Here is a 13,542-nt window from a genome sequence, read left to right as displayed (position 1 = left end):
TTCTGCTATTAGAAGAACGAACACTTGTCAGCCTCAAGTTAACTCAATCCTGACTCTCAGAGTGAGGGTGGTGAGGGGATGGCCAATTTCTGCCAGGAATGTACCAGCATGGTCAAGCACATGGCTTGTCAAATCTGACAAAAATTATGTGGATTTGATGCTCTGCCAGCTTGCCACAGGCACAGCACTATATAAAAGGACAAAGAATGGCAGAGCATCCTGCACAAGTTCAGCCACAAAATAAATCAAATCTTCCAATGCCAGAGAAGTCTATGAGTCTTTATCCTGAAGGAGTACTGTGGAAAAAGTATACCACAGACACGTGCTCTAAACATTATTATTAAGGCACCTAGGAACTTGCTGATCTCCCTCATTACATCATATATAGTATGTACTATTTGGTTTTATTGAACAAATTAAATGTTGAAAATGTATTGCTTTTTTTATAAGGCTATGTTTGCAGGTCAAGAAATATTCCATATATTCATTTTCTGAACCACTTTATCCTCATTGAGGTCACGGGGGGTGCTGGAGCCTATCCCAGCTGACTTCAGGCCAGAGGTGGGGGAAACGCAGAATCGGAGGCCAGCCGATCGCAGGGCCAAGCATTCACACTCACACCCATACCTAGGGGCAATTTAGAGTGTCCAATCAGCCTACATTGCATTTCTTTGGAATGTGGGAGGAAACTGGAGTACCTGGAGAAAACATGCAAACTCCACATAGGTGGACCGACCTGGATTTGAACCCAGCACCCCAGAGGTGAGGCCGATGTGCTAACCACTCAAGCCGCCAGGCCATATGCCATATAGTTAGTTGGTTTTTTTGTTGCTCAAAATGATGTTTGGAAGATAAGAGCATTCTGACCAATGCTAGTTATGTGGATTTTTTTTTTGCCAAACAAGTACTTTTTTTTTCTTCTTCTGTGAGGGAGGTAGGAGTGGTTAGGTGTAAAATACCAAACATAAGGACAAAAGCTGTCCATGGTTGTCACCTGAAGTATTGCACAGTAACAATATGATGCTGAGCATGAGGTATAGAAAAATCAGAGGCATGAAAAGAAGGAGGCAGGGCCAAATTGTTGAAAAAAACGACAGCTCGCACTCATTGGTTCTCAATGACATCATTGATCTGTGCTACAATGAAAGAGCATTCATTCCGTCTTTCACTCTCCCCCACACCGATTAATGTCCAAAACAATCAAATCACTCGAAATTTTGGCAACACACGTGGGCTTACACATTAATTATTCACAAATATAATACAAATAAAGGATGCTTGATCTTGGTGGACTATCACAGAATTAATATTTTTGACTTTACACTTCAAGTCTTTTTTGTTTCAGACAAAAATGTTGAATAGGTTAATAAAGTTAGTCTTTATTGCTATTCTATACTCTGTCTTTAATTTTAACAAGGATACAATGTTATGCTGAGGTATACTCAGAATGGCATAGGATATTATAATTGAGAAGCCCTGTCTTATATCGAGAACCTGCACTCAACTCTACGATTGGGTTAGAAGTATGTGTATGTGTATTTTTTGATTGTTAGGAGGGGTATCTAATGGCCAAATACATCGCAGTAGAAAAGATTTAAAAAAGAGAAGAACAAGTATGAAGTTAGGTCACTTACTTCTATGTGGGATCACAATTCATACTGTGCCATCTTGCAGGGTGAGCATATAATCACCAAAGTATATCCAGGTTTTTGCATTTCCAAGTATGCTTCGAATGCATCCCTCAAGGCAAAGCTTCTCCAGGGGTTTAAATCCCAAGTCTTCTCCAAAACTTAAGTGTCTCTTAATCCTTTAAGCGTCTTCATAGACGACTCTGGAGTTCCAGCATCACTCAAAACTTTAGGTCCCATCTAAAACCAAGGAAGCAAAGAGAAAAAGGAAGGTTAAAAAAAAGAAAGCAAATACTCGTTTTTTGTTAATATTATACGTAGCAAATGGTTCATACAATAGTGCACATATCCTCCAAACTTGACATCAGCAAAAAATATATACGTTGAAAGGAGTGGAAATATCTTGAAGTTAAAACCATTGTTTAAATATTAATATTTTATCAGATTTTTGTGCAACAGACGTAGTATCTTTTAAGACATACAAAAAAATCATAAACTAACAAAAATTCAGTCAACAACATTAAGCTAAGTGCATATCTGGAAAGTAAAGAATTCAACCAGACCTATTCTTGACAAGTTTTTTTTTTTTAAATAGATAAAATGTACTTCGGTGGATACAAACTTGAGTCGAAGGCGATCTACTTGCTCCTCGGACTTCATTCATCTTGTATTAATAAAAAGAAAAATGTCTTCAGTTTTGAAATCAAAACCAAAACAATTCCTTCTATATAAAAATAATTTCCCACAAGTCTACCGGTGGATTTGAGACCCTTTCTTTAAGTTTTCTTTGTTTGGGCTGAGAACAAAGGAGCCCGTTCTGTAACAAAGAAGAATACCTGTTGATCTATTTCCAGTACACACGAGAAGTTTTCATACAACTTTTATATCGCTCATACTATAATCATCAACACACCACTGTATTCACAATTAATGAAAATAATAAGTGTAACAAGTATCTTTTTCCCCTTAGTGACTTTACACCTGATTACATTGTTCTAAATTCCCATAGTCCATTCGGACTCTCACAAGAGCACAAATAAAGAATTATTAATAACATTACATTTAGCAATGTATTGCCTTTTGCATGTTAAAAGACAAAAGAACCGAAAATGTTTATTTAACTATTTCCCCCCTCATAACAAAGGTCTCTGTAAACTTCTGACAGACAGCTGCTTTGTCTTGAGTCGCAACATCCTAAAGAAAACAAGGTAAATAAATAAACAAACTCAACCTCACTTCTATTAACGTTTAAAATCATCAAAGCAATTTACAAGCGAAAAAAAACTCAACTTTTGATGACGTCCCATCAAGTAGTATCCAAGAACTCGAGAGTGAGCATCAGACAAAGGAAAAAGGGGACCGCTCCTCTCTCTCGTTTTCTCTCTCTCTCTCTCCCTCTTTGCCTGCCACTGTCTGCCTATGTCGCTCTACCTTTGCGCTTTGTGCTCAACTTTGAGCGCTGGCGCACCAACAAGAGCGGCAACTTTTACTGGAAAAGAACACGCAAAATCCCCCCCGGGATGGCTCGCACACGCAACTCTTCCTCTCCGCGGCAACTTACCTGAAGGTGCCGTACTCCGTGCTCCGCAGACGTGGGTAGCAAAATAAAGTTTGTTAAGACACGTGAAGCTTTGTGTTGTGGAGTCCCCCCTTTGTCTACACGTGTGATAGATGGATGGGGCTCGATTTGGCCGCGCCTAGTTCATTGCGCTCTCCAAACAAGAGTCCCGCCCTCTCCAAGTCAAATGCTCACTTTACAGACCACACTATTTCATCCCTACGCACTAACTGAATTTGAATCTCCCTTTCATTGAATTTATACAACTAGTTACTCATTTAAAAAAAATAACATTAAAAAAGTCCCCATCTCAAAATTTCCCTTAGCAAAAAAGGTCAAGCAAGCAGCTGTCAATCAACTTCTGAAATTTAAATGAGCTCTTTGACCAATTTCAATCGGTCCTCGCACAGTATCACAGTATATTATTATCTCTTATGAAGTGCTGGAGGATATACATAAAGTTGCAAACATTCAAGTGTCAGTATGATTTTAGCCCCCCAAAATTAACCACCTTACCTTTTGATGGCATTATGCTTCAGCCTGTCAGTATGTGTTGTATGAATTCATTCATTCATTTTCCATACCACTTATCCTCACAAGGGTCACAGGGGTTGCTGGATCCTATCCCTTCCAACTATGGGCAGCAAGTGGGGAACCCCCAGAATTATGTTTTTTGTGACCATTCTAGATTTTGAATATAACCTACTATGATCAGCCAGCTAATGAAAGATAGATCCACACAACTCATAAAAAAGGGATCGGTGTGTTTTGTGTTTCCCACAAAACAAAAACTAAGAATCAAAAGGTACAACAAAAAGAGCATGACCGAGTAGGGGAATAAAACTAAAGTTTACAAAGTACAAACATCAAAATTCTGAGCAAAGTGCTGGGCAAGCATAGCAGCAAGTAAAGCCAAGGTACACAATAGTCTGACGATCTGCTGAGTTGTGGCAGCTGTTGTTAAATTCCAGAAGCACCAATCTGCTGCAGGTGTGTAGATACCGCCCTGCCTCGTTGTCTTAAAGAAACAAGTCATCATATGCATGAGAGCATGACATAATCAAATGACTACAACATTTGGGGGGCTGATTAGATTTTCTTGTTAAGGCTGCATTTTAACCTACTGCACAATTTTTCAGAACTTGAATGTATACCAATGCACCGAATGAATCATAATTTCCTCCAGCTAAACCAAAACAAAACAGATGGTATTGTTTGTGGCAATACAGAGCATTACTCTCAACAACCAACTTGAGGAAATTGAGGCAATCAAACTAAGGACCAAGGTTGACATTTAGGTATAATGATTAATTTGAATCAAAAAATATTGATCAGAATTTTTTTATATGGAAAATTAAACATTAACATTAAAACTGGGGGCGGCCCAGTGCTTGAGTGGTTAGCGCGTCGGCCTCACAGTGGGGGACCTGGGTTCAAATCCAGGTCGGTCCACCCGTGTGGAGTTTGCATGTTCTCCCTGGGCATGTGTGGGTTTTCTCTGGGTACTCTGGTTTCCTCCCACAAAGTCAGCTGAGATAGGCTCCAGCATCCCCTGAAACCCTAATGAGGATAAAGCAGTTCAGAAAATGAGATTATATGAGATAAAATTAACTTTAAAGGCAATTTGACCTATTCCTCATTCTTTAATAGATGATAATTTTACACAACTGTTTCCCACTTTAGCAAAACCACTAAATAATTACGTTTAGAGAAAGCATGGCATTTTCCAGGAATATAAAAATCTCATCTCATCTAATATTCTGAACCCCTTTATCCTCACTAGGGTCACAAGGGGTGCTAGAGCCTCTCCCAGCTGACTACGGGCCTGAGGCGGGGGACAGCCTGAATTGGTGGTAAACATTGAAAAGTTTCTAAAAACAGCAAAAATCCATATACAATAAGGAGCAAAACCTGGAATGAAAATGATAAAAATACTGATACCCCCACTGCTTTACCCCCCTGGGAAGAGAGCCGAGCAGACAGGTCGACATAGAGATGCAGTCATGGCTGTTTTTACCCACCCACTGGCACAGCTCTTATCCCCCCTGCTGTGGTTTTACTGGACCACTGACTCCTGTAGCGAAACTGTTCCGCACCACTCTGCTCTACCCCAGCTCATGACTGCATCTCTCCCACTAAGGAGTCAGCTGAGCTATGCATGAGCCTGCACACTGAACAGGCTTCATACAGCTTGGGGGAGCTTAACACATACCCAGAGGTGCCAGTGCTCCTTGGAAATGTACAAGATTATATGGCATACTGGTGATATTATGTGCATAGTACATGGAGATATTTGTCATCAGGGGGTTAAGAAATAAAGTATTAAACCACAGTTAACACAAAATGACTTTGAAAGGAATGTGAAAATATTTATATTCACTGTGGAGTCAGTAATTACACCCAGTCATGCACTGTTGGGATCAAATGGATGTATCAGCAAATTGCTGTGACTCTGCAAGGGTTTATAGAGTAGCTTGGATAAAAAAAATAAAAAAAATAGTTGCACATTCCTCAAGTTGTGCCGTGAACATACCAGCAGTGGTATCATCCACACAGCTTGAAAACATTGCACTGCATCAGCCTTTTTGAAAATGTTGGCTAATCACCATCCTTTGATACTGTGTGAGAGTGAGAAAACATATATGTATAGGCTTAGGTATTACACCTTAATCCAGCCAACAGAAAAATACTGCAGTCTGAAAATATCATAAAGTCAGGTAAAGCAATAGCAATCTCCTAATATAAATGGCATTCACGTGAAAAAATGATTCCTCAATATGCAAATCAGGGATTTCTTAGAACTATGTTAACTGAGAAAAAAATCTGAGAATAATAAGAATCTAAAAGTGTCAGACATAACTTAAGGACAGTGGTCTAGCCTTTCAGAACGGCAAGGAAGGCTGCAGCTTTATTAGTTTTGAGCCGCTAGGAAAATTAAAATGGCAAATGATGTTCCTTAGTTTGAGCGATACGTCTTATCAAATCATGTAATGGATGCATGAGCGGCTGCAGGCCGCATCTTAGGAGCAGGATTTAGCGTCTACATTGGGAGAACAATCAGTGTAGGCAACTAAGAAATCAACGTGGGGACAAATCATTTATCATACATACTTATATTCGGCTGTCACATATCAACGATAAACATTCTGAAGTTCTCTACATAATTCAAATACAGCAAAAATAAAATCAGTGGAAACTGTTTAAAGTTACTATACCTCTCATGGTATCCAATTCTTTCCCATTTTTCAATTTTGGATGCAGACGAAGCTGAAAGGGAACATGGTGTAGTAACGTCTTCCCACTATACACTTTTGCTAGTTGCCTTTCATAGCTCTGATGTTTGTGTTGACCCATGTGCTCTTTGTAAAGCCAAAAATCTAACACTATACCATACTGACACTGCCTGCTCCATTTCTTTATGTTGCTTTTCTGAGTAAAATCCGTGCATGAAACGATTATACACCACATTATTGCAACCCAGCTGGAAAGAAGCAGGCTGGGAGCAGCTGATAGCCAGACCAAACGGATGCCAAGATAGGCTAACCTACAGCAACATGAGTAGGATGAAATTTACAACATTCTCCTTTCCATATGTCATTTTCATTTGACCAAAAACGGTGTATAAAGTGACTATAGAAGTGACGACTTGCATGCAAACAACAGCCCTTATATACAGTTTTCTCCACTATTACTGAGCAGAGAAATTAAATTATGTTATTTTACTCTTGGGTAAGATATTTTTGCATCTGCTGCCATGCACCCTATAAAAAAATTACAATTCCTTTAAGTTTGTTTATAATGTAATAACTAAATGCATGCTCCAGTCATACCACTATGCCTCCTTAAATAAAGACCATGGCCAAGCATCAACAAGTAATCTGCACCCCATAAATCATTACAGAGGAGACAGACCTATAATGTCTGCTCTGACTGTGGGGATATCCTTGTACTGTCATTCATTTCATGCAACACAATTTTAGAGATCACGCACACACGCATTGTAGATATTCACAGACCTAGACAGGCAGACATGCTTGTCAGCGTGCTGGAGGGCCCTTGGCTGACTGCTACTAAAGCCGCCCTTCCCCCACAATAAAGATCTGTCTGGGCGAGGGGGAAGGGAAATCATGACTGTCTGAACATCAGACAGCCAGCATAAAGCATAATGTGCTAGAATAGAATATCTTTGGATATATCACAAATGGGGCCCCAATCTAGCGGAAAGAAAGACCCTAAGATAACTGATGTAGTGGAAGATTTAACTCCAAAATAACAAAACTACAGTTGCAAATCAACAGTATGCAAATGGGAGGATTCCATTTACTTTAAAGGTGTAACCTGAAATGTTTATTGTAATTATACTGTGAAGTGTGCATTTCCATCTATTTAGTTTTCTATTTTTTGTCCGTAAGAGTCTGAACTGTTCAGGGCTGATTAACATGGGGTTGCAGACTGTATACATGTCCTTTTTATCAGCAGGTGTCACCTTGTGCATCACATTCTGTTTGCCCACCAGACAGCCATTGTGCAGTTTATGCAGTCATTTTGAAAACATGATGTGAATCACACTCACATTAATCAGCTAATTAAATCTCTTATTCGACTGATTACTTTTTTCAAATTCAAGTTTACATTTCTAGGCATAGGGTATATTCAGTCCTTACTTTATGGGGTACCAAACATAATTTGTTTCCATTGTTACCTAAATAATGATTACAACAGTCAATAATATATTTTACCATTACCATTTAAGTTATCCATACCCTTAACCCTTAAAGCCAAAAATGTTCTACAAATTATAAAGATAATTTATATCACAATATTATAACAATTTTATAATGTGTATAATGAACTTGTACATTACCTGCTTAAATTCCTGGGCAATAACATGTGTTGGATGCCTGTCAAACATTCAATGCTTCTGTAGATGTACACAATGTAAAGCACTAGAGCAACATGAATTTGTGATATTTAGCAAATCCTGGCACTAGATGTAAAGTATTACAATATGTAAACTATTTATGAGATAAATGTAAACGTTAATTCTTTCTGATTGTGCAAAGTGTTGGGAGTCAGTACCATCATAAGGATTTATGGCATCAACTCTGACTTTTAACGAGACACTTCTTACCCAAGTGTAGACTGGGATTTGAATTTAAGGTTGTTTTTCTTTTTTTAATCTGTCGTACACACTGATATTTGTAACATTATTTTTTTTATTTTGTCAAAATGTAAGGCGCTTCAGTATAAAAGCACTCACAGCAATCTCCCATTAATGCGAGTATCACAATGAAAATGAACAGTTAATGACTCAGGAGAACTAGAGATTCAGTTCCAGCTGATATTTATTTTCTTCCTTGAAAAAGTTCTGTACACAAGTTTATATCAACAATCTGACGGGCAGTGAATGGACACAATTTAGCTGGCATGAGTTCACCTCCCTTTCCAAGTCTCAAAATAAAAGATGGTTCCTTTGTTTATGGCATGATGAGACAATACATAATTCTACACAGCATATTGCACAGGATGGATGAAAAATAAAGTTAATATACTTAAAAACGCTTTTATTTATTTATATATTTATATTAAAAAAAGTCCTGAACAGACCACCTTAAAAGTAAGGATGTGTAAAAGATAGTCGTTCTAGACAGTGCCTGTCCTTGATAGCAACAACATACATAAACACACAATCTTTTTTTTGCCTTATGATACAGTCAAATATACAAAGATTGAGATTCATTTTCTGCATTTTTTCTAATTTTTTTCTTCAGAAAAACACAACAACTAAGTGACCTGAATCCGAAATACAAATGCTAATCACCATGCCATAACGTACTAAACAATTAGCTAATAGTTCGCCAACAAGTAGAAAAGATTATATATTCAAATACAATGAGAAACGCAGTACGAAATGTTGCGGAACTCAAGTCAGACATTTGAATATGCTTGATGTTATCTTTTTTGTTTGCTGTCTAAAAAGATAGCCTATTCAATCCAGTGGCTGGTGGCTGGATGAGTTTGACATCAGTTGATAAAAACATACAAATAAGTCAATTTTAGAGCTACAATCTCCTTGTGTGTTGTTGTAGGCAATATATCGGAGAGAAAGTTAAAAAAAAGGGAGTGGCTGCTTCAGAGACTGACTGTTACAACCACATGCTCTACAAGAATAGCCTCTGGCAATAATCAGTTCATGTCTTAAAGAAGTCTGTAGACTGGCACTGTAAACTGCAGAAGGTAGTCTAACATAAGGCTGGTGCTGCATTCAAAAACTATTGGAGGAAAATAACATACAGCAGGTCTAAAATGACAGACGATTAGCTGAGGGGGAAAAAAAATCCAAAGGCTTGCTGGTGATAAGGTGAGAAATAGTAGCCAAATTAACCATCCATTAAAAAATTATAGACAATAGGAGTATCTATTTTATGAGAAACAGTCAAAAGTAGTGGTGCTTGTAGTCATTTTGGTGGCACCCACTGCAAAAAAAATTGAGCAGGCAATCGTAAAAATAATAATAAGCTTTCCAACAGCACTTAAATGCAGCATGGAAACCAGCCATCCAAGGTTTCCTAATCAGGAAACCAAATTGTAGCTGAATAACTGAACTACACAACACGATTGTAGACTCCTCCTTCTCCATATAAATTTGTACAAAAATACACTGAGAAAATAATCAAACTGTTTCCTATATTTTTTAAGTGTCCAAAGTGTGTACATTTAAATATTAAAAAAGGAATCAAAGTTGTGTGTTCTTAAAACTCTAGCCCTTCGCCTGAGAAGAAAATGTGACAAAATGACAAAAAATTGTCTCAGAAAACTAAACAAGAGTATGCATGAAACAATAAAAAGTCAAAACTGCTTGGCCCAGTATATAAATACAACATCCCCATATAAAATGTCATCTGAATACATGTACAAAACAAAGCTCTGAGGATGAAAACAAAAACACGTGAGGATATTCCATAAACAAATATAAAATGATAAACAATTTTGGTCCTGAATAGTAAGAGATCATATGTATAAAGTTAAGCACTGATTTGTAGTTGCGTTTGAGTCCTGAAGTTTAAAATATTAAAACAGCTGGTGATTATTTGTGTCATTATATCCCAAAAAAATAAGAAAAGAGCAACTGAGGTGAGGCTATCTACACATTTAAATAACCCTAATACTGTACTACTTGCAACTGTTCGACCGTCTCACGTTAGAAGTCAGCACAAGATTGGAACAAAGTAGGCGATCATGCTTCGGTGTATTTTTTATGATTTTTTATTTTTTTTTGCTTTTAAGAAGATATCAAACTTAGAAAAACATCAACCCACCTTTGTTTCATACAAAATTCCTCTCGGTGACAAAACGTCAGTAAAAATGCCACGCGAAAGTCCGAGTTATGTACCTTTTTCAGAGTTGAAATTCACTTGGCAAATCGGTAAAAACTTGTGAAATGTCCCTTTTTTTTAAAAAAAAGAAGAAAGAATCAGCAACAACATTGATTAAGTGGACGGCGGACCGCGTAGCGTGCAAATCAATCACAGTAAAGTTGTTCGGGTCATCCAGTTCACCAGCGAGCGTTTTCTCAAACAGGAAACCGAAGCAGTGTCAGGTTTCTCTCCGCTCCACAGTCCTCCCCGGCCCGCACATTCAAAGCGAAATAGCCCACAAAAGGGGCGCTTTATCGGCTTTAAAAGTTGAGCTCCCCCAAGCACTGACAGACCACAAGAGACGACGCCATGATGCTCGGTTTGAATGAGTAGTAAGTGATCTTGGTTGTTCGGAAACAAAGCAGGAGCAGCCCACCGCCCAGCTCGTGTCCGGGACCCTGGGCTCCGTTTGTGGCTGTCCTTTGTGCTCTCGCTCACATTGTTTCTCAGTATGTGAACACCAGATTGGAAATGGTGGACTCCAGCCAGTCCCCGGAAATCATTTCGCTGACTTCAGGTGTGCAGTAGTCGGGGAATTCGAAGTGAGAGACCCCGGAGCCGGACTCCAAGTTAAAATCCAAGTCCCTGTCCAGCACGGAAGAGCCGAAGCTCCCCAGCGACATGCTGTCAAAGTTGGGGCTCGGGTTCATGTCGAGCAAGTCGTCCTCGAACTCTTCGTCCTCTGACGAGGAAGACGAGGACGACGAGGCGGAGCAGTGAGAGCCGGAGGGTGTCGGCGACGAAGCCCGCCGACTGCTGTACGTCTGCCCGCCGAAGCGCGCCAACGAGCCGCCGCCCGGGCTGCCGCCGCCCGGGCTACCGCTGCTTCCGCTACTGCTGCCCGGGGACTCGCTGCCCTCCTCCCTGCCGCTGGATACGTCCTCGTACAGGCTGAGGGGGTCGCTGGAGTCCGCAGAGTTGCTCAGCGTGGGGCTGGCCGGGACTGTGACCGAGGACGCGGGGCTGACGCTCAAGGCGCCCCCGTAAACGTGGTACGCTCGCTTTGCCCGCTTACCCTCCGGTGCCGGCTTGGCGGTGGACGGTACCAACTTGGACTTGTGGTGGTGGTGGTGGTGCTCCGGTGGCTGCTGTGAGGCAAACGGTGAAGCTTTGGTGCTGTTGCTGCTGTTCCCGAAAAGTGATTTATGGGCTTTGCTGCAGGGTGATTTGAGTGAACTCTTCCTCGAAGACGTGGAAGACTTGATGCTGGTGCTGTTGGAGCTACTGCTGACTTTGTCCCCCTTTTCCCCGCCACTTGCCGGCTTGGAAGCGCTCGATTTGACTTTCTTCCTAGGCCGGTACTTGTAGTCGGGGTAGTCCGCCATGTGCTTGAGTCTCAGCCTCTCCGCCTGCTGGATGAAGGGGATCTTGTCGTTGTCTCGGAGGAGCTTCCATCTCTTCCCCAGCCGTTTGGAGATCTCGGCGTTGTGCATATCAGGAGACTGCTCCATGATCTTTCTCCTTTCGATCTGGGACCACACCATGAAGGCGTTCATGGGCCTCTTAATGTGGCCGCTGGGAGTTTTACACCACGCCGGGTTGTCTCCCAGCTTGTCCCCGGCCGTCGAAGAGGCTGTGGAGCCCGGGGAGAGGGGCGAGTCGGCAGGCTCCAGATCCATGCTCGCCCCGGAGCTCGAATCCCCAGTGAAAAAAGAGGAAAGCGCTTCCGCGGTGCTCTCCGTGTGGCTCATCTTCTGCACCATGCTGCCGCTCTTCTCGGTGCACTTAATAGCAGACTCAGCTCTTTCCTCCACGAGCGGGACTTGATTTGAGGGGGTGGGTTCGGGGGGTTAAATCGCTCTTTTTTGGGTGATGTGTAGTACAAACTTGGTCCAGTTTGTTTTGGATATGCAAACACAAAGTTTAACTTCCAACGCGTTTGGAGATGTTGATCGCTCTTTCTCCTTCAGTGGGATCAAAATCAATAAGTCGAGTGGTGGGTGCCCAGTCTAGTATGCGTCTGAGTCAGTGGCCCACTACCGCACGAGCGATACGTTTTTTTTTCTCGGCATCAGCTTGTGTCCCCTCTTCTAGAGACAAAAGCCAGACATGGTGGGGACGGAAAGGAAAAAGGAACTTAGAGTGAATAACACGGTCCGCCCTCCCTCCATCTGTAGACTTGCAGCAGAGTTTCAAAGCAGCCCTCCAGACGAGTCTCCCTTTGCATGCATTTATCCCTTCCCGAGATACAACAGTGATAAAAATTAAGCCAATCAGAGGCTGTCGCTAGCCTGCCTCGGCGCCAAACAGACGCCCATCTCGACGCTGATTGGTCCAAAATGGAATCTAATAATAATCAGCTCGTGCAATGAGCAGCCTCGTCTCTGACCTCATTCCAGAATACAAGAAGAAACTTCATTTTTTTAAAGAGACACTGGCTTATGTTATCGCCCCCTCCCCTTTTCCCCCCTTTACCACCAAACCCATGTGTATGTCATTAACATATAGCTATAAGGGAAGCGGGGTATATTTTGCCATATGGAAACTTTGAGAACAGTTTGTACCAGTGGGCAAATGCGAATTAAAGAAGTGTGCACTTTGTTTATGTTAACCTTCCTTTTTCATTCAAACTCCTGAACACATGCATACCACATAATGGAGTCTGCACCCAAAATACTTCCCTTGGACCTTTTAGAGGAAATAAATTACATCTGAAGGAAAAAATAAAAATATTTTTTTTCAATGATTGTCATACAGGGAAATGTGTTGTAGACACATGTAGTTAACCTATAATTATACCCTGTCATACTCCAGATTTAATTGATTTTGCCAATCAGTGTGTGTGAACACGTTGTTGAACAAGATCATGTTGAGCAACAGAGTAGTTGAGCCTCTCACAGAATGTCTGACACCTCAGATGGTCGGACTGATTTCAGATGACTCCCTCTCTCTTATGCTCCCCCCTCTCTCTCCCCCATCTCTCTCTCCTATCTGCTTC

General features: G+C 40.9%; 1 protein-coding gene and 1 long non-coding RNA gene across 5 annotated transcripts in view; both read right to left on the bottom strand.

The window, feature by feature from the left end:
• The window catches only part of LOC144073593 (uncharacterized), a 32,546-nt gene extending 28,443 nt beyond the window's left edge, over positions 1-4,103 (bottom strand). For 3 of the 4 annotated variants that reach the window (XR_013300114.1, XR_013300115.1, XR_013300112.1), the window contains exons 1-2: positions 3,190-3,323; positions 1,635-1,868 (exon numbers count right to left, since the gene is read on the bottom strand). This is a non-coding gene — a long non-coding RNA (uncharacterized LOC144073593). Of the gene's footprint in view, positions 1-1,634; positions 1,869-3,189; positions 3,324-3,702 lie in introns of those variants that run through there. The other variant, XR_013300113.1, reaches the window with a different exon arrangement.
• A 4,410-nt stretch (positions 4,104-8,513) lies between these two features.
• On the bottom strand, positions 8,514-12,794 carry sox4b (SRY-box transcription factor 4b). Its single transcript, XM_077599111.1, has one exon. It carries the CDS (start codon positions 12,305-12,307, stop codon positions 11,051-11,053), a length of 1,257 nt encoding a protein of 418 aa, XP_077455237.1. The 5' UTR covers positions 12,308-12,794; the 3' UTR covers positions 8,514-11,050.
• Positions 12,795-13,542: the final 748 nt, after the last annotated feature.

The sequence above is a fragment of the Stigmatopora argus genome, chromosome 4, assembly GCF_051989625.1.
Source record: "Stigmatopora argus isolate UIUO_Sarg chromosome 4, RoL_Sarg_1.0, whole genome shotgun sequence".
Taxonomy (NCBI): Eukaryota; Metazoa; Chordata; class Actinopteri; order Syngnathiformes; family Syngnathidae; genus Stigmatopora; species Stigmatopora argus.
The sequence above is the reverse complement of the archived record's forward strand: the minus strand, read 5'-3'. Positions and strand labels throughout refer to the sequence as shown.

Excerpts from the sequence above, each read along its gene's own strand:
- sox4b (XM_077599111.1), bottom strand. The coding sequence starts at position 12,307 with ATGGTGCAGAAGATGAGCCACACGGAGAGCACCGCGGAAGCGCTTTCC.